The 22,084-nt window shown below is 33.2% G+C and overlaps 1 protein-coding gene across 1 annotated transcript; it reads left to right on the plus strand.

Moving 5' to 3' along the window:
• The first annotated feature begins 14,301 nt into the window (after positions 1-14,301).
• Positions 14,302-18,760, plus strand: LOC120070685 (Nop53 protein). The gene is made up of 11 exons (XM_039022532.2): positions 14,302-14,590; positions 15,343-15,546; positions 15,669-15,697; positions 15,949-16,029; positions 16,181-16,291; positions 16,410-16,498; positions 17,076-17,195; positions 17,314-17,436; positions 18,087-18,153; positions 18,278-18,357; positions 18,455-18,760. Exons 1-11 carry the CDS (start codon positions 14,422-14,424, stop codon positions 18,459-18,461), a joined length of 1,080 nt encoding a protein of 359 aa, XP_038878460.1. The 5' UTR covers positions 14,302-14,421; the 3' UTR covers positions 18,462-18,760.
• The last annotated feature ends 3,324 nt before the right edge of the window (positions 18,761-22,084 follow it).

The following is a 22,084-nucleotide window of genomic DNA, read 5'->3' on the forward strand; positions in this document are numbered from 1 at the left end:
CCGCCCGTAAGCTTTTTCTCTTGTTTCTGCCACCATGAGCCAATCTACCACCCGCTGTCTCCAATCTTTATCGTCGTCCACCTTAGATAAAGTTTTTTCTTTAATTTTTCCTAATATATGTATTTATTTATAAAAATGAGGATCAAGTTCGAAAATGTATAGTTTATGGATCTATGATTTAAATTTATAATCTTCATATATATATATATATATATATATCATTTTGTTTGCATTTGGACTGAATTAAATGTATAGTTTATGGTTCCATGATTTAAATCTATAATTTTTTGATATATGTTAACTTAGAAATTGGTTTTGTTGAGTTATTTTTTTGAATGATTATGTTGGTCTATTTGTTGGGTTGATTTAAGAAAATGAAGATTGCTTCAAATATATATATAATTTTGTTTGTATTTGGTTGAATTAAATATATGATTCTTGGATATACTTTTTTGTTTTTATTTGGGCTGATTTAAATATATAGTTTATGGATCGGGTTGATTTAAATGTATAATATTTAGATCTTATATATTGAACTTAGAAATTGTATTTTGTTGGGCTATTTGTTGGGTTGACATATTAACATATTTTTTTGTCAACTATAACAGTTGAAAAAATCATAAGAAATATGTCGCTGGAAGATTTAGTTATTCTTGAACCTGGAAATAATGGAGACAATGATATTGATGTTGAAGTTGATGAATTATTTAGAAACGGTAGTAGTGGGGAACATGATCTTGAGTTGGTACCATCGGATATATTTACACAAATAGATTGGGAAATTACTCATTCAACATGTTAACGAGGGTCAACTTTGAAGGAAAAGAGTATATGTGTAGATAATTCTAGTATAATACAGAAAAGAATGTTATTTAATACTAAAGAAGATTTACAGCTTGCTGTAAAAAAATATTGTGTGACAGAACACTATGAGATTATTGTAGTGGAATCAAATCAAGATATTTAGTATGTCAGATGCAAACAGTGGAAGGATGGTTGTAAGTGGAGGTTACGGGCATGTTGGTGTAAAACTCATGGGATGTTTGAAATCACCAAACTTGAAAGGGAACACTCATGTTTGTTTTCAGAATTGACATAGGATCATTCACATCTTGATTCAAATTTTTTGAGTATCGAAATCCAAAATTTGGTTAGAGCTGATCTTGGGGTATTTGTGCCCCTACTCCAAGAAACAAAAAAAAACAATATGGCTATAATGTTAATTATAGACGGGTGTGGCAAGCCAAGAGAAAAGTGTTGATCGCTGTGTTTGGTGATTGGGAGAAATCATATTCAGAGCTTCCATATTGGTTGAGTGCTCTTGTTCGTTACAATCCAGAAACACGATCAGATTGGTATTTCCTTCCGTCTGATGTGCCAGTCCTGCAAGAGAAGGGTTCAAATATTGTAGACCATTAATCCAGATCGATGGAACTCATCTCTATGGAAAGTATAAGGGGAAATTATTGACCGCCTTATCTATTAATGCAAACGGGCATATATTTTCCCTTGCTTTTGCTATTGTTGAAGGTGAAAATTCGTCTAGTTGATCATGGTTTTTATGGGCATTACATGAATATGTTACCCAAAGAGATGATATTTGCTTGATTTCTGATAGACATAAGGACATTCTTGCTGCAACTAATAATGAGAAAATTGATTGGAATGAACCTAGAGCGTACCATCGATATTATCTTTGTCATGTTGCTAGTAATTTCAATACGAAATACAAATCAAAGCAACTAAAAGATTTGGTATTTAAGGCGGGAAATCAACACCAAAGGCACAAGTTTATTCGGTGCATGAAAGAATTGAAACAATTGAACCCTGAATGCTTTGAATATTTTTCTGATATTGACTTGGAAAAATGGACCCAGACACATGACGGTGGGTACCGTTATAGGTGGATGACAAGCAATGCAGCTGAATGCACGAATGGTGTTTTCAAAAGTGCTAGAATGTTACCAATTACTTCTTTGGTTAGGTAACATTTTATCGCACAATACTGTATTTTGAACGTTGAAGACAAGAGATCAGTGAAGCACTCGACCGTGGGGACATGTATACAGAATATGCCCTGAGAAAACTTAAGAGGTGCAAAAAATGAGCATCTGCACACACAATGACATCTATTGACAGAGAAACTCAAACTTTTGAAGTATAAACTAGCATAAGTATGATTTCTTCCTATAAAGGACAACACACGCAAGTTTTGAGCTTGAAAAAAGGAACTTGTTCTTGTAATAAGTGGCAGTCATTCAAGATTCCATGCTCCCATGTAATTGCAGTTTGTAATTACATGTGTTTGACATACATACCTCTTATTGATGAATGCTATAAATTGTCTCATTTCAAGCGATGTTATGAAGGTCGCTTCCATCCAATAGAACACCCAGATTATTGGCCAGAATTATCATTTACAGAAGTTCATTCGAATGCAGACTTACTAAGAGAACAGGATCGGCCAAAAAGTACGCGCATTCATAATGAAATGGATTGCAGAGAGGCAAGCCAAAAATTTTGATGTACAATTTGCAAGAGAGAAGGACATAACATACGTACTTGTCCACAACGTACATTAGGTGCTTCCTCTTCGAGTCATTAAATTTTTTATGTAATTGTATCTTTTATGTACTTTAATTTTCATGTAATCTTATCTTTTATGTACCTGTATATTTTATATACTTGTATTTTTCATGTACATGTAATTGTAATTTTTATGTAATTGTACTTTTTATGTAATGAATTTATCTTATCTGATTCATTCTTAAGAAATAGATTTTGTTATGTGATGGATTTTATTATGTAATGTAATTTGAACTTCTTAGGTAATGGAGTCTGGTCCTTCTAATCCTATACAACTATATGAACAAAATACGCATAGTTCACAATCGATATGGGATAGTTCTTCTATCGTAGTTTTGAGTTGTCGGAGAAGGGAGGCATCTGCACAACATACTATCCCATTTGACCAACGTATTATTCCCTACATTGAACAGGTAGGTTTTTTTGGGTTACACAGATCGAATTTATCCAACTTGATTGACACCTCATTACTGCTTTAGTTGAACGTTGGAGACCAGAAATCCACACATTTCACTGTCTTGTGGGGAATGTACAATTACATTGCAGGATGTTGCCATTTAGTTTGGATTACAAGTGGACGGAGAACCATTGATGGGTTCATTACAATATGATTGGAAGAATGTTTGTGACAAGCTCTTAGGTGTTCTACTAGATGATCTGAAAGGCTCAAGATTGAGTATTTCGTGGTTGGCATCCCAGTTTCCAGAATTACCTCTGATGCCGACGACATCAGCGTACGTAGGTATGCACGAGCATACATTATGCAGCTTATTAGAGGATTTTTGTTCGCTGACAAGTCAAACACTCTAGTACATCTCATGTTTCTCCCTCTACTGTCTAAATTCGAGCATACTGGTACGTACTCGTGGGGTGGTGTTTGTCTTGCATGGCTTTATAGAGAACTTTGTCGGGATACCAATGCACAAGCGTTGGAAATAGCGGGGCCGCTGATACTACTACAGGTATGAGCTTAAAATAGACTTCCAATTATAACACCATAAGTCTAGTTATAGGCTCTAGGTCATCGTCCACTTAGTGCTAGGTATTATTTCATTTATATATTTATTTCATTGTCATTTTATGTAAGAAGATAAATTAATTGTGTTTTTTTTAGAATTTTAGATGAAATGGTGTACTAGCTGCCTCTGTACAGTCAGCAAATATGTTGCAAGTATACCGAAAAATATTTGACCGATTGACGCACAATCAGGTAACAAATGTATATATAAATGAATATTTAAAACATTTTGGATGTATAATTATCTTTTTTTTTTTTTTTTTCAGATTAATTGGACGCCATACATAAGATATTTGGTCATCACTACCTAATTACTGTCGTGATGGTGAAGCCATCTGGTTGACCATTAGCCCTCTTATATGCTTCCATATAGTAAAGTGACATCATCCAGATCATGTGTTGAGACAGTTCGGTCTGCGACAAAACGATACCTTCGTTGTCCTATACACTCTCAGCACTACACCAGATTGATTTGAGAGGTAAGCACAACCAAGACTAGCGTCAAATTCATGCAGAATATATATCCTACTGGCATGGACAACCTGATCGTTGTGCACAGGGAGAAATAACAAATGGGCCAGCTATATCAGATGACTATTTTTCCTAGTACGATTCAATCACAAAACGATTTATCACACCTAATGGCACTTACTATTACTGCATGGTAAGGGATTTAAAATCAGACACTTTCCAAATATATGATATAAATATTGTTTAATATTTTTTTTTCATCGTACAGAATGATGTTATCGGAGATGTACAACAATATTCAATACAACGCAACTTACCAGAGTTGGGTTCAATGTGTCACCAAACATTGGTCAACATAAAAGTATTATTCAACAAACAAGACGACTCAATGTTGTTGACACTGATCGAAGACGTATTCGTCGTAGACGACAATGACAACATGGTGAAGCTAATTTAGAGGCACACGAAGACAACCCCATGTGGGGTAAGATCCAAGGGGTCCTCTTTAAATTTCATGTAAACTTCTATTTTCAAATTAAGGAACTAATTGTAAATCTTCCTTAGTATCATGGTATATATATATATTTTAATATAAGTGCAGAATAATTATGTTTTCATTGTAGATTAAATATATAATTAAGTTTAATAATGAAGGAATTTGTGGACCCGATCCTAAAGTCTTATTATTGTTGTACATCTCCGATAAAAGAAATAATTAGTCAATCTATTTTTTTAAAAAAAAAAAAAGGAAAAAAATTGTGGACCTAGTCCACAAGTTTCTTTTCGATCGATCAACCAACTCAGCCGACGTGGTGCTGACTGGATTAAATGCTAATCGTGTACCCGTTACACAATTTCCCTTCATACCAAAACCAACTTACTTTTGTCAATATTTTCCATTCCCGCCTATTTTTAAAAATACTTTCCCATTTATCCCATTTTGTCAATAATTTGAAAATCCATCATATTTTTTAACTTGATCCCTTGAACTGTGGCAAACTCTATTAAAGTGTGTTGGATTAATTTTTTTGGCTAGTGAAAGTTAGTTATGTGTAGATTTGGACTAATTTTGAGTGCCTGAAGTTTATGGTGGATACTTTTTTAGAAAAATTCTCTTGATTAACCTCCTAAACAATTTCACGATTAAATAACCTAACACTTAAACATTGTATTTATTTAGGCTTCTAAGAAGTTGGTATTTATTCAAGGAAGTGGATTTTGGGGATTGATAATTCTAGGATTGATGATGGAGGTACTAGTATCCACATCACTTCCAAATTGTAAATTTCAATAAAGTTATGTTAAACCATATTTATCCAAAATTTAGTTTCATCATTTTTTTTATTTTGCGTAATTTTTTTGTCTTTTTTGATAATTTAGGATTCGCCAACTTTTAAGAAAAACTAGTTTAAAAACACGTGTTATGCACGTGAAATCTCATAATTTTAATTAAAAGTTTTAAAATATATGGAACTTTTAACATGTAACAAGAATTATATAGTTCTTTTATCGTGTTTTCATATTTTCATCTTTTCATTATATTTATATATATATATATATAAATATAATGTTTCTCATAGAGTATGATCAAGCATGATTGAGTTTGAACAAGTATGATCAAGCATGATCGAGTTTGAACGATCGAATATGATCGAGTATGTTCAAGCATGATCGAGTATGAATGAGCATGTTCAAGCATGATTGAGTACGAATAATCGAGTATGAATGATCGAGTATGATCGAGTAATTCTTTCTTTGAGATTTCATCTTCTACAATTTTAATAGCTGGAAAATCAAAACAAGGCATGAAACTAAAATTTCAAGAGAAAAACTCATTATTGGCTGATCTAGGGTTTAGAAAATGAATCTAAAGTGGACAACAATCTCCCCCACCAAACTGCAATTTCTTCAACTAATCCCTGCCATGCATTCAGCGATCAACGATCAAAGCAACACCGAGGACCAAAAACAAACCGTACAACGGATTATGGGTAAACGGAGGACCGTCAAAGCGGCAAGGACATGGATGAGAAGAATATTGAAGCGGCTAGGGGGAAAAGGGAAAACACTAGATCTGTGAAAAACACAATAGATCTGTGAAGGAAAATGAAACGGTGACATATGATACGCGTGAGAAAGAGACGTAGTTAAGGACAAGCTTGGGGAGAGATTGAAGCAGCTAGGGTTTCAGAGAATGGTTGAGAGAAACGGTGACATAGGTTACATGGAAGGAAAATGAAATGGTGAGATAAGAAACACAGAAGGAAAATGGGCCCATAAATAATTCAAATCTGTGAGGTAGGATAATCGGCCCCCAAACACTCAGATGATATACCAACCCATGTTATACCATCTCATTATTGTGCCCCCAAACAGTCCCAAAGAGATTTGAAATCAAAGTAAATCAAGTAGGTTTTTTTTTTTTCCAAAGTAAATTAGAGATAAAACCGAAAATCTATCTTAAATTAAAAAATTTGGTTATATTTTAAATTTTATCCTAAATTCAACTCATTCAAGGGTAGGTTTTTATTCTAAGTCGGATTAGATTTTTGGATAATGCCCCAAGTTTATCTCAAATTAAAGTTTGCCAACATTCTAATTTTTATCCAAAATTCAAATTAAATGGAGGATAAAATCTCAAATTTATGAGAAATTCAAATTTAAGCAAATTCCAAATTTTATGCCAAATTCAAATCATCCAACTTAGTTTTTATCTCCAAATATAATTAAATTGGAGATAAAACTTGAAATTTTTTTTCCTAATATAAGAGTTTGAATTTAAAATAAAAAATTTAAAACGAAATTTAAACTTGATTAGGGATAAAACTTAAATTTCCTAATATAATTAGGGATAAAACTTGAATTTTCTTTCTTAAATTAAAGTTTAACTATACTTTATCACAAACTTTAATTAAACTATGTACTAAATTCATGGTTTGATTAAATTGGGAATATCGAAGTCAAGAATAAATTACTTGTATTCCAATCCCAACTTCATCTTTTTCGAGATTCACCCACCCGTAAATGTGCATAAATATCGAAAAAGACATTTGTTGAAGGATAAATTTTTGGTCAATCTCAAATTGCCATGTCATTTCCTAAATTAATGAAGAAATTTCAAATCATTAAATTTGAGACCGATTAGACCTGCGTCCCAAATTAAAATTGAAGTTTTCATCATGACTGTCAAATAAGATGAAATTAATTTGGTCCAATTTAATATTATTTGGATTAAAGTCCAACTAAGCCCGAAGATAGGTTGAATTTGACCCAAATGTCAAATCCGACCCAAATCTAATTAAATGGGCTCAAGGGCCAGACCCATGGATCAATCAAGTCTAAATCCAACTATTTGGTCCCGAGAGCCAGACCCATGGATCAACCAAGCCTAAACCCGCCCACGAGAGAGCTCTATAAATAAAGAAGTTCTTTTCATTTGTGGGGTCGGCAATTCTATATTCCAGATAGTTCAAAGAGAATTTACTAACAATCAGAAAACTCTTAGACTACTGCAGAAGACATAAGTCACAAGTCTCCTTCTAAGACTCTAAGCTCAAGAACATTCACGCGCTTCGCTTCTTCAAGTGTCAGAGATCGAACCACAATGCATCAAATCAACATCTACATCAACACAAACTCAAGTTCAACTCCACAAAACAAGTTTCTCTGGAACCCTCGTGCAAACAGGAATGAGTAGGGTTTATTAACGTGGTGAAAACTTTTTACTAATGTGAGCCCAAATAAACAAATTAACAAACTTTTGTTAATAAGTAATTTAAACAATAATTTCTTGCAAATAAATTCAACCCAAAATAATCAAGAAGTTAAGAATACTACTTTAAAGCATCCAATTCGATTTTAATAACAAGATTTATAATGGATATAGAAATTCAAGAACAATCAATCAAAATAATCCAATATGAGTAATTAATATGAAGAACAAAAATTGCAATTAATTTCAAGCAATAAAATATAAAATAGGTGAGGGATAGAGAAATTGACACAAAGAATTTTATAGTGTTTTGACACAACCGGCCAACATCCGCTTCCCAAGCTCCTACTGGGTACGTTACTACGAACTTGACTCTTTCCATGGCTTAGAGTCGAACCGTATAACATTTTTTTTCGGACGCAAGAACAAACTCGATCTTTTTCACGGTTGAGGATCAAACCGTTACAACCTCTCTTTTTCCAAGATCAAAAGCAACCCTTTCGATAGTTTGGAAACATAAATAGCACACTCGACAAACTCTCTAAAAGTGCGGATCTTCAAATTTAGAACTCAATGAATCAATCCCCACAACATAAAATATCTCTCTCAATGAATAACATGAAAAGACGAAAATTGAAGCTTGGAGAGAGATAACAATGGTGGCTTAATGAATTATGGAGGATTGTAAAAAGATGTGAAATTGTTGTTTTAATTGAAGAAGATGAATAGTTTAAAAAGAGATGGGGTAGGTGAAAACCAAATTCAATTTAGACCATTGGATGTTAGTAAAAGAAAACTGAATGATTGATATTTATACTAAACTAGCTGTTAGACATAAACAAAAAATAATATAATAATATTTATCTTTTAAAATCTTTTTTTTTAAAACCTCACAAAAAACAAATGTCCACCATGTCTCCAAAACTAGTCATTAGACATAAACATAAAACAATATTCAATTTATTTTCTTTTTAAATTTACTCCAAAAATCAAAAGAACCACCATCAGTTCGAGATTTTTTCGTTAAAATTGTTTCGGCTATATCTTCTTCATTTGAGCTTCAATTTGAGTGATTCAAATTGCGTTGAAATCTTTAATCCAAGTTTTACGTAATAAACTTTTCAAAACATTAATTAATTTGAGATTAAAGGTTAAAAAAAGCTAACAAACTATTTGGTTTCTGGTTTGAAAAATGGGTCTCCAGTGCAATGGCGCACTGGTAACTGTTCTAGTTGTAAGTCTAAATTGATGAATGTAATTTTGTTGATGGAAGATCTTCAATTTGTTGAGCATTAAACTAGCCCCAAGCATAGCCTTTGCTTGTCCCAATCTTTACAGATCATTTGCTAATAATGCTACTAATCCCACACCAAAGGTTATGACCCACAACCTTGTTAAGTTTATATATAGCTCATGGGAAGTTTGCTCTGCCAATCACCTAGCAGTCAATTGGTTTCTTTCTGCGTAAAGCTACTGGCAGGGAGTTGTTATTATTGGTTGTGGTTTGGTTACATATCACGAACAAGAATTTAGATGACATTATTGGTATTGTTGCATATAACACGATAATAGGAATGCTTACATGCATGTGCTTTTCTTTCTTCCAATAAAAATAAAATGATCTCATATGTCAAATAAAATTAATAAAATTTCACTAACACAACTCAAAACATTTGTTCGAGGTCCTCCTAAAAACATCGAAGAACTTAAAAGTTTAACATAAAAAGTTCTAGAATTTCAAATATCAAAACTTGTTTCAAACATGAAAACATGAGCAGAAGTTTCTGGCTGGTCCCAATGGCACGGTTACAGATTCTTCTTGTCATTCGTCAGTCTGCCCTTACCTGAAAAACATATAATAAGAAAGGATGCATATGAAATACTCAGTAAGTGACCCACTACTAAACCCATTAGGTGAATTTGTCAGCCTTTCTATTTGGGCATCGGTGTACATTTTATAACATGGCAATATGCAACATACAACATCCAAATTTCATATCAAACCATGAACATGTTATCATGATCTTAGTAATATAACTCATAGGTTTTTGGAACACTCTCAACAGTCAATCCATTAGCAAATCATTCTATTACAATATTTCACGTGTATACACAATCTTAACATCAACTTAGTTAGGATGACTGGTTTGAGGGCGAACTAGTAGTAAAATCACTTACCTTGAAATTAAGTCAAAATAGTTAGCAATTTAACTTCGCAAAACCTTGAATCTTAATAAATCCAAAAACATAAATCAAAATTAAATCCAATGTTTAGGGCACAATACCAATCACAACTTAACCTGAATGTCTCCCAACAATTTACCTAAAATGTGGTTTGATCCAAAACCACTTTGAAGCTTCAAATCAACACGATCCAACAACTATATCACCAAAATCAACCTTTAACTTTAATGGACAACAATTTTAGATCTTCTAATCTAACCTCCAAAAATCACAGTTAAGCCGACACTTAGTGGGTATCCAAAAATTCTCAACAAAGACTCCAAACCTTACAAAAAAAGGATGTCAAACAATTTTAATCTTGTCAGAAAGCACTTTGAGAGTCTGTAAAACTCGATTTCAACATCAAAACAATATGGATAAACCAAAACTTAAATAAAAATTTGATGGGTATTCAAGATCTTCAAAGAAAAACCATAAAACACAAAATAACTTACCCAAAATATCAATTCCCGTGACAATGGTGCTAATGACAGCGGCGGCAGCGACAACCATAGAAAAGCGACGGGTATTGCAGTCGGACGGCGCAAATTGTTTAGGCTAGCAGCTGGTAGTGTAGTGGGTCTTGCATGAGGAGGGTTTGCGAGAGTGAGAGAAAAGGGGTTTCCAGTTTTATAGATTCTATTCAGCAGCGATTATAGACAAACCAGAGCTTCAAACAACGATCCAACCATTCAAAACGAGACCCTAAATACCTGGAACAAACTGACCAAATTTCAGTATGATCCAATGGTTCAAACTTTGACAATTGACAATTTTGTTGAAGATAAAAAACGGAACTGCTGTCTTCTCTCCGATTTTCTGCCTCTTTTCACTCTTCTTTAATTTCAAATATCCCAATTTTTTTTTTAAAATTTTAAAAGATAAATCAAATATTTTATCACAATATCTCTAAAATCTCTAAAAATTTTATCAAATTAATTGTAAAAAATAACTAAGTGACAAGTAATTATGAGCAAATGACAATTTTGTATTTAATCCATCTTCTTTGTGTTTAGGACTGAAAGTCGTGAAACACTTTGAGAGAGGGGCAGTCGAAAATCGCAGACCACCGTGAGGTAGAGAGAGGCAGCCGTTTCGGTACACACGCAGGGAGAGAGAGAGAGCGGCGACAGACTCCATACGCCACGGGCATTCTTTGGCCGGTGCAGGTCAGAGGCGGTTCTTTTCGCGTGTAGGCTGGGCGTCCGGTGTGGGTTTGTATCTGGCGGTGGGTCTCCGGTCCGGTTGAAGCGGCCGCGTGGGTTCCAATTAGCCACATAGGGTCCGGTTTGGACCTGTCAAGGTGAGCTTCCCGGGCAATATTTTTCAGCCTGTGGCCGTCTGTTTCGTAGCAGGTAGAGATGACGTATGTGAATCTCTCGGTATCAGTGAGTATCAAAATTACAAATTGGTGATTATTATTGATTATTTGTAATTGTAAATTCCTCATTGCTTGTAATAAAATTGATTCAAACAGACCAAATTGGTAGTGTTTGTTCTTTATTGTTTTCAATTTATTCTGTTCTGTTTGGCCATCTAAGTTCACATTAATAAATCAATTAACTTCTTAAATTACATCATTTTAATTAGATTCCAAAAATCAAAACTAAAGGGCATAAAATCCATCCATTTGATATAAATTAAATCCTTCCAAGTATTTAAATCAATTCAAAATCACATAAAATTAATTATCTCCTCAATGGTTTTAAGTTGGCTCCAAAATCCAAAAACTAAACGAAATTAAAGTCCAACAATTTAAGATAATTAACCTCAATTTATTCGGAACTCAGGATGTTCTAGTTGCCTTGGTGTATGATATTAAGTGCACGCAATGTTTGTAGTTCTTCTCTAGCAAAGAAAGAACACGCTTCTGCCTAAAAATTGAACCATCACTTTCTTTTCATTAAGATGAATGGCAGATAAATAAGGTTGGCCAAAATCTTGGTTCCTACCCGAATATTTTTTATTATTATTTTGAATGTATGTATATATGTGTATATATATTACTTTTTATTATTATTTAATATATATAACAGAATTAACTTTATATAAATATAAAACAGTAGCTATTGTTTCTATTTTTTAAAACTTTTTTTAATTAAATTTCATATAAATAAATAATACAATAATAATATTAATTTGTTATTTAAAATATTTACAATTTTATTATAAACATCAAATTTTAATTGATTTTAAATAAACAAATAATTTAAAATTAAAATATAAATGGAGAAATTTTCTCTACAAGGACCCGATCCCCGAACAAGGATTCCCTATCCCGACTCCCTAAAACAATGAATAAGGCAGAGACGGAGATTACAAATCCCCATGGGGACAGAGACGGCAAATGCGAATTAAAAATATGTTATTTGAGATTAAGTGTGTAATTCAATGACTTTGGATTTATTCTACATTTTAAAGAAGGGTTGGGTGTGTTGTCCCTTTTTCCTTTTCTTTTCTACTTTCACTGCTCTCGCACATAAATTAAATAAGTTTTGTTTATTTACAATAATATCATAATCAAGAGAAGCATATATGGACAATCCCTAAGCTAGTTTCAAAGTTTTCAACAAGCTAAACGATCCATTTATAAGCTCCGTAATTTAAATCTTATTTTGGTCATTGAACTTTAAATCTTATTCTATTTTGGTACTTAAAATTTTAAAAATATTCGTTTTAATTCTTAAACTTTTAAAAAATATTTATTTTGATCCCTACAGTTAAGATTATCTTATCTTTTTTAAGATAAAATCTATTTAAGGGTGAAATTGCATTTAACATGAGTTGAACAAGATAAAGGTAAAATAACATATCAACAACCAATGTGCCAAAATAATGAATGACCAAAATCTTGGACTATCTCACCATTATGTTTAAGAGTCAACATAATTTAAATACTCTTTTAAAAATTTAAGGACTACAATGACTATTTTTAAAGGTAATTGACAAAAATAACAATTTTCAAGTTTTGATTTTGACTTTTGGACCCTTTTTAAAAAGTTTGTTTTTTTGACCCCCTTATGATGAAAATGATGTAAGCATGGAAAATATTGGTTATACAATTACTCTTATGCCCCTTATTAAATTCTCACATTCAATTTCAACAACTAACCTACTTAATTCACAAAAAAATTCCCCACCTCAAAAATTTATTCACAAAAAATCATTTTATCCAAAATTAATTGACAAAATTTTTTTCACATCCCAATACAAAAAATTCTCCATCAAATTTAATTTATTTATAACTCCACAAAAAGTTATCTTCACCAAATTATTTCCAAAATGAAAAGTCTTTCGTCAAGTCTAAAACTTGTATTTCACGAAGTTGTAATTGTGTACACTCTGTATAAAAGTATGTATTCAATAGTTCGATAATTTCTGAAAAATTTGACAAAAATAAATGACCTTTTTGGAGTTTGATTTATGCTTGCTTTGTTGAAATACCCTTACCCGATCCAATACCCGGTCGGGCGAGGCAGGGCCAAATTTTCGAAACATCCCCTACATGGCCCGCCCCCTCTACCCGGTCCCCTCTCCCTATTCGGTCTAATACCCAACTGGACCGGGACCGAGCCAAATTTCCAATACTTCCACGCGTGCCCCCTCTCTACCCAGTGCCCTCCCCCTCCCCGGTCCAATACCCGGTCAGGCCGGGACCGGGCCAATTCCAGAATATCCACTTACACGGCCTAGTCACGTACTCGATTCAAGTGCTTTGAAGCCCGGTCGAACGCCACATACTCCTACCCGATTTTGCCCCCTTCCCCCTCGTCCTCTCCTCTCTTTTCCGCTCATACCTGGTCGAAATACACATATTACCTGATCAGTCTACCACTGGGCACAATCTTCCCTAAATCTATCCCAAAGCAACCTCAAACTTGCCCGCCTGGTCACAATGGTATGACGCCCGGCCGGGTAAGACCGATTTCTGAAAAGGCACTTTAGGCTCAAACTTATTCAGAAACATAGATTTAACATAAATTTCAAATGAGAAGAGTGAAATGGAGTGAGATTGAGGACTTTTGAAATGGAGAAGAGTAAAAATAGAAAAGAAGAGTGAGAGTTTGAGTGAGTTTTGAAATGTGAATGGTATTAGGGTAATTTTCTTAATTTTCAAAATTGTGGGTAAAAAAAAACTTGTTTTTCAAAAATAGGTCAAAAATAAAAAATCAAATTCCAAATAGAAAATTTTTATCAATTTTTCTATTTACTAAAATAGAATAAGATTCAGATATTAGAGGACCAAAATAGGATTTTTTTAAAAAAAAGAAAAAAAAAAGATAGGTCTCTTTTAAAAATAAAAAAAAAAGAAAGAAAAGGAAACAAACCAAAACCCTACTCTCACTTTTTCCTCTCCTCCTTCTCTCCCAGTGCGTTCAATCTTCAAGCTTCGATCTTCAGTTTCAGAGCAATGGGGAAGAAATCAAAGGGGTCAAGGAAGGGGAAGAAGGCATGGAGAGCAAACATAAGCACTGCCGAAATTGAGGATTTCTTTGAGAAGTCCACAAAGGATGCTCTCTCTGGTGGCTCTCTTTCTGCCCTTCCCAGCGATTCTCTTTTCGTTGTCGACAAGTCTCGAGGTATTGTCCCTTCTATTTTTCTTTCTGTTTCCCCCACTCCATAACCATGCCTCTTTTCACTTCGCCGGTTTCTGTTATTCTTCTAGCTCTTGGGTTCTGCTTTCTTAGTTGATTTTGAATTTTTTTTTCTTTTTGCTTTTTTTCTGTCGGGTTTTGAGGATGTTAACTAATGTATCCATAAAAGTCATTAAAGGTCTTTAAGATTTTGTTTGATGTTGAACTGAATCAATTTTCAGCTTAAGCCTGTAGAGCTCATCATATTTTCACCCATATGTTGTAAAGGAGTACATATATTTGAGAATTTTGAATAGTTTTTCTTGTATGCATTAACTTTGAGTGCCCAATTGAAATTAAGCAAGATATTCGTGCATAAACAATTACATTATTTTAGAGATGTTAAATTCTGTATCGATTTGCACTTAGGCTTGAAAGAAGAATCTATTTCTTTCTAATAGGAGATAAAGCATGTTAGTCTTGGACCCTTTTTGTATTCAATAACTGATGATTGGATGTTATCCTAATTGAGGTTTTATGATAAACATGGGCAGAGAGTTTGGTCATGTGCTTTTCCTTCTAATGTATTTGTTTGCTTTGACTTGGGAACTTGAGCCTAGATTAAACGTATATTTGTTTCACTTAAGAGTATAAGCTGACTTCCTTCAACAGAATATTGAATTTTTATAATCGTAGATAAAGGAAGGATTTGTCATTGTTTGCACTAAATATTATTATTTCTCTGTTTTTCTTTATAGATCTTTCAGTGAAGCGGAAAATAGAAAAGAAACGGGAAAAAGTTCTTTACTGTGACAGCATATTAACGAAGAACCCGTTTGTCCAAGCTGTGCCTTCTTCAGTAAATAAGAAATCCAAGAAAAAACCAGAAGAGGCTTCCTTAGTTAAAGAAACCTCTCAAGATGGTTCTAAGGTTGGCATGCTTGATCTGTGGGATGATGAAGGTTTTTTTCTTTTCCTTTCATTACTCTTGTTATGCGTATCTCTCTTTTGTTCTTAATAGCCATTTTTATTGAAAATAATGTAATAATCAAACATTGCATTACTTGTTTTTGGTGCACTGCAGGTGAGGTTAGAAGCAAAAAAATCAATAAGGTATGCTGCTTTACTTGGTTAATTGATAACGAGTCTTATATTTTATTGTATATTGTTTATGTCATAAGTTAGAGGTCATTGGTCTCAAATATAGTTATATCAATTTATAAAAAGAGACATGTCCTTATGTGAGGGGGAGGGGGGAAGAAGAAAAGAGGATGTTGGAAAAGAAGAATTATAAAAAAAAGGGGGAAAACATGGATTTTGTTGCAGGAATGTAACAATGTAATTGTTGATGCAATCTTGGACAGAAATCAAAGCCATCCATTATTCCAGCAGTAGAAGTTGAGCACCCAGGATGTTCGTTCAATCCATCGCATGAGAGTCATCAGGTAAGATGTAACAATTCCAAGCATTGTTTCTTGAAGAAATTAAACAATGTTGTTGAGTAATGTTTTGATAATAGATCGTTAAAAGTGTGCTTTTCCCCTTCAAACTCTATACCATATCTGTTTTTACTAAATTTCCCGTTTCATGACTCAGGATGTACTTGCTCAAGCTGTTGCACAAGAAATGCAGAAAGTATATCGGAATGAGCTGGGGCCTGCGCCAGTTCCTTTAACAGTCCCAGGAGAAGTTATTAGAGAAGAAGATGTGAGTAAATTGACCCATTAACTTGAATTTTATAGGGATACTTATCCGTAAAATCTTATTCTCCCTTTTAGTTACTTTTCTTGATTTAAGAGATTATTTTTCGTTTCCTGTTTTGCAGATGTTGTTTTTGGATGTTGATAACAACACTGATGATGAAACCAATTTGGACGAAATGGATCAGGACGAAGATCATGAATTAGAAAAAAGGTTTTGTTTATGGGATCTAAACTATTTTAAAGATTGCAGATTTTTCCAAGTATTTTGGACTTTTTTGGCTCTCTTTTGCATAGTTTTCTCTATTTGAGTATACACCATTGATTTACTGTGTGGATTTATCAGAACTTAAAACCTTATGTTCTTCATTATGATTGGGATTGGGATTGAACAGATTTGTCCTTGATGGTTTATCTCTCTAACTTGCGTGTTTTTGTAAGAGTGAAAATAAAATTCTTTAAGAATTCTATTCACTGACATTCTAGTATTATAAAGAATAGGAAGGTTACTGGAGAGATTGGGATTGGGTAGAGATGAGATCATTGTGAACCTTGGTCATTTTCCTTTGCAAACAAATCTTATTCTTTTGGTAACTACTAGTTTGAGAGTTTCTTTTCTTCACCTTTTATTCTAATTTTAATTTTATTTCCTGGGCTTTATGTTGGGTTTGGACCTCTGGACTTTCTATGTTTTTCTTATGTTTTTATGCTGTCAATAATAATTGTTCTTAAATGTAATGATGGTGAATTTCGAGTTGGTATTATTTAAATAAATTAAGCTTGTTGCTCAGGCCTTTGAAGATGAGAAGGGTGACTCGAGTTGAGTTGAATAAGAGAGCTAGGCATAAAGAAAAGGTCAGAAAGGAAGCTGAAGCAAAGAAGTTGGAAGGAATTTCTAAAGAGATTGACAGGTAAATTAGTATCTTTGGTGTCCTCCATAGTTATGAAACATCCACAAGTTGAAAGGTGTTATTAAAAAAAGACAGACAAACGTTCTATGTAACTGAGCTTTCGCTCTTGTGGATGTAGCTTGCCGGATATCATTCAAGAAATAGCCAAAGAGGATGAGGAGAGAGAAAATAGACGTATCCGTCGAACAATAGCCAAACAGGAGAGATTAAGGTCATGCCCACCTCGCTTGGGGAAGCACAAGTATGTACTATATTGATAATTTGATATAATTCATGTCACTACTATTACCTTTTAAATAGTATTTTCTGTTTCCTATGAATTGTTTCTTGTTTCCCTTTTCTAAAAGTGAGCTATGGAATTGCGTTCAGTAACTTTTTTTTGTTTGTTTTGTTTTTTTTTTAGAAAAAAATTTGGAACATGTTTGATGGTCGTTTCTTTTTTTTATTAGAACACAATTATTTGATTGTTCTCTTAAATTGTAACTTCAAAATGTAAAATTTTATGTGAAAATAAGTTTTTAAAGTTTAAATATAAATAGATTTATGTTTATATTTATTTCTAGACGTTTATTATGCATTTTAGAGATAGAATGATGAAGTGACACTTTTAATTATGGTTTGAAAAAAAATTGGTAACTGAGACAAAAAACATGGTTTTGTTGTTTCCACAATTTCTACACATTTTGGAAATGTTTCTAAATTAAAAAAAAAAAAAAAAAAAAAAAAAACAGGAAAAAAACTACATAATGCTTCTATGTCTGAAAATCTAGAAACAGGAAATCAGAAACCACCATAACATTATCAAACTGGCTCATAAGAATCAAATGACTTGTGCCAGAACAATATTAAAACAAGAAAATTTTGTTTTGAATTGCATGGTGTTACTTTCAGGTTTGAGCCCGCACCTGTTCAAGTTCTCCTATCTGAGGAAATAACTGGATCGTTACGTAAGCTGAAGGTGCATTCATTTAATTTTCCATATTCTCGTCCTCCCTGAATACTCTATATCAAAATTGTTGTTTCTGAAATAGAGATGTGAACTAAAAGAAAATTGTGGTTTGTTATGTTGTATAAATATATAGGGCTGTTGCACCCTTGTGAGGGACAGGTATAAGAGCTTAGAGAAAAGAGGAATAATTGCTCCTACTGCCAAGAGCAGAAGGTTAGTTATTAGTTATTTTCACAATTCACTCCATCTATGAAGGCTCAAGCACTACTTTCTTACAAAGTTGCACCTTTTTTTCCTATTGGTTCAACAGGAAATAGGATCAGTTTGCTCTATTATTGAACTCGAGAGATGTTTATGGCGAATTCGACGAGATTATCGGTGATAGTTATAGTTTTAAAGCAACAAGATTGAACTAACTCATAACGTCCCATGGAGAAAGCCTTTGAGATGTAGCTTTTTGTAGTAAAGCAGCTTCTTGTTTCTATTTTCTTTTTTATATATAGTTTTAGTTCGTAAATTAAAGAGTGAAGGATTTGGTTCACAATTTAGCCAAGTACTCTAGAGTTGTAATTTTATCTTCATCTGTCTTTCAATTTTGAATTGCTATTTTCTTTCAGAATGCCTCTCCTTTTCTTTCCGTCTCAAACAGATAACATACTAAAATTGTAACTTGATTCATAAGTTTTGTGCCAAACATACAAAGTTGTCTAATAGGTCTTTTTGACTTATTAATTTTATGTTTGATAAATCCTGAATTAAAATAAAAAAATGTCTAATAAGTTGGACAAAAATTTATATAATATATAATATTTTGATTAAGATTTAGGGTATGTTAGTATTTTAGAACCCAACCATTTTTATATTTTGAAATCGTATAAAATGCTTCATTTTTTTCTAAACTTGCAATATAGTGTTTCAAAAATAAAATTAAAAACGCACATTTGTATGAAGTTTCACATTGAAAGTTTAAAATGAATCCCTATTCTCTGAAGTTCAGTAAATGATTTTAAAATGTTCGTGGACTATTAGTTGACTAAAGAAAAATGACGCATATATGAGACTTGATGAATGTTCTTTGTGGATAAATAAGCTCTAATATATGCATGTCTATGTTTGTATATGGAAAGTCTCAAACTCAATTATTTATCAACAAGTAATAAGAGACATAATTACATGACAACAACAAAAAGATAATTTCTCCAACCACACCAGTTTACATACCCCTCGCTCAAGCCTATCTAACTAACAATATTCGTCGGGCCACAGACTGGTTTTTGCAACAGTGACACATGAACAACGGAGTGTATTTCAACGCTCGGAGGCAAGGCGACACGGTGAGCAATAGGTCTAACCTGAACACTAATGCGGAAGGGCCTAACAAACCGAGGGACAAGCTTATGATGTTTATGTCGTTGAGATTAAATACACCTAATCATTTAATTCAAACTACACATTCTGTCCCTTGTCACTGGAAGTGCAAGTCATACGTTGTTCAACTTAGTCAACACAACATCACGGTGTGGAAGTCAACCCTACAAGACTTCAAACACGAAGTGATCACATGGTCAGAGACGTAAGGAATGGAGTGTTATATAAATAAGTTCAGTTGGACTATTGTTTTGGTGTGCCCATAGAAAAATATCGTAGATGCATCTATATGCCTCTATTAACAATCTGTGTTTAGTCATTTGTTTGCGAGTGATAGGTAGTACTGCTATGACGTAGTTGTGTGCCCAATGGACGAAACCGAACATTTCATCCCGATCCGACACAATGTCACCAATCATGAAGCCGAACAATTTCCTTAATAAAAAAGAGCAACCATAAACATGTGTTTTAGGAGTAGAAAATGAACATATTTAGATGGTAGCCGATCCACCACCACCATAGTTATGTCATATCCCCTAGATTTAGCTACACGAAGTCCATCGTAATAACCACCCAAACTTTGTCAGAATAGACAAAGCCCGTAGAAGTCCTGTTAGAGCCAACATTAAATACTTCAACATTCAACATTAATTTGCCCTGATAACTAACATCTCGTTTGGTAACTATTTGGTTTTTGGTTTTTGTATTTTAAAATTAAGTCAATTTTTTTCTCAATTTCTTATGATGATGTGCATATTTTTTAAGTACAATGGTTGAATTCTTACTCAAATTTCAAAAACAAAAACTAACTTTTTAAAAGCTATTTTTTTCAGTTCTCAAAATTTGGCTTGATTTTTTAAACAATTGGTGAAAAGTAGATAACAAAGGAAAAAAAATGGAGGTGGAAGTAGTGTCCATCGGCTTAATTTTCAAAAATACAAATAAAAAACAAAATGGTTACCAAACAGGGCCTTAGTAACTCACCCTTCAAAGAATATCTTGGAGATACTCCCGTTTAATAAATTATAGTGAATTCCACTTAAGATGTTTGCACTTACCTACTCGAAAAACTAAGGGGTATTTGGAGCGCAGAGTAGGTTATTATGGTTTATGGTTATTATAGTCTGTGGGTTATAATAAAACGTGTGTTATTATAATTTGTGTTTGAGGTGCAAATTATTATAGTCTATTTTAAAATAGTCCGTGTTTGGGTTGCAAATTATTTTACAATGTGTTATAATAGTCTCTGTCTGGAGTGCAAGTTATTATAGTTTGAATTATAACTACCTGTAATTTGAATGTAGGTTATTTTAGATCGTGTGTAATTTTTTTTTACTATTATTTTTTATAATACAAATAATTATGCATATGAAATATCATATTTTGAAAATATAATTAAAACTATATGTTCCACCAATTTATACAAAATTAATTGGATTTTAATTTACGTTAAAAGCTGAATATTTTTTTTTTCATTTTGGGAGGTACCTTGGTTAACATGGACAAAAAGGAAAAAAAAGTACATTACATTAGGATGCAATTCATGTATTTCATATGTACAACTCTCTTTTTTAGAGGTACAAAAAATATCTAAAACAAAATAACTAACTCATAATTGCATGATTAAAATATTGATCATCAAGATTACATACCAAATCTACTACAAATTTAAATGCATAATTGAAACAAAGTAATCATTGTTTACTATAAAAAAGTAGTCTAAAACACAGGTTGATCACACATTCTCTTGAATGAGGCTGCAATAGTCCAACTTCAGGGTTGTGGGAATGGATAAGAAGCTCTATCTTGCACACTGCGGAATATGGTTTGCATAAGCTTCACCCTCTGTCGGTTATGTAATTCAGGAATATCTTGGAGTTGGCTCACGATTTCTGCATGCTTCTCTTTCGACTATTCTGTAGTTGCTTTCAACTAGTCATTTGCAAAGTCCATCGCATTCCTAATAATCTCTGCCGTTTCAGATTCATATCCACTTCTCCTTTTACTTCCTCTGGAAGCATTTCCTCCTTCAATGCTTCAACCAATACGTGTTCCATGCATCTCATCCTATGACATGTCCATTTCCTGACCAGACATCGTAGGGATGTTCAGATCTTGTGACTCAATGGGAACACCATCATTCATATGTCTTGGCATATTAGACCTGACGTCTATAAAGATCTTTGATCGTGCTCCCATAGCCCTATCCTTTCCGAAGACGTATGCCAGATCATCATAGTATGGGAAAGACTTGTGTAGATGCCTCTTTGTTGCAGGATGACTCTGCCCAAACAATAAAGTGAATGTTATGAGTAGGTTACCAATATTCTTAAAACAATTTAGACAAAATTACACCTTCACCCATCCATCAAATGTCTCCCACTCTGCTATGATGCATTGGAATTCGTTATTCCAATCTAATCCATTGAAAGCTAGTCCTCTCATTTCCGCGATAATTTGGTAAGTTTTTTTTCCCAGGAATTTGACCCGACAATCTATAATCGGCAATCCTTGGATATTACAACCGAGCAACTTCTCCGCCATCATATGTTGCAGTTGTGCCACGTACCCA

This window comes from Benincasa hispida, chromosome 1 (assembly GCF_027475165.1).
Source record: "Benincasa hispida cultivar pf3 chromosome 1, pf3_genome.v1.1, whole genome shotgun sequence".
NCBI classification, from domain to species: Eukaryota; Viridiplantae; Streptophyta; class Magnoliopsida; order Cucurbitales; family Cucurbitaceae; genus Benincasa; species Benincasa hispida.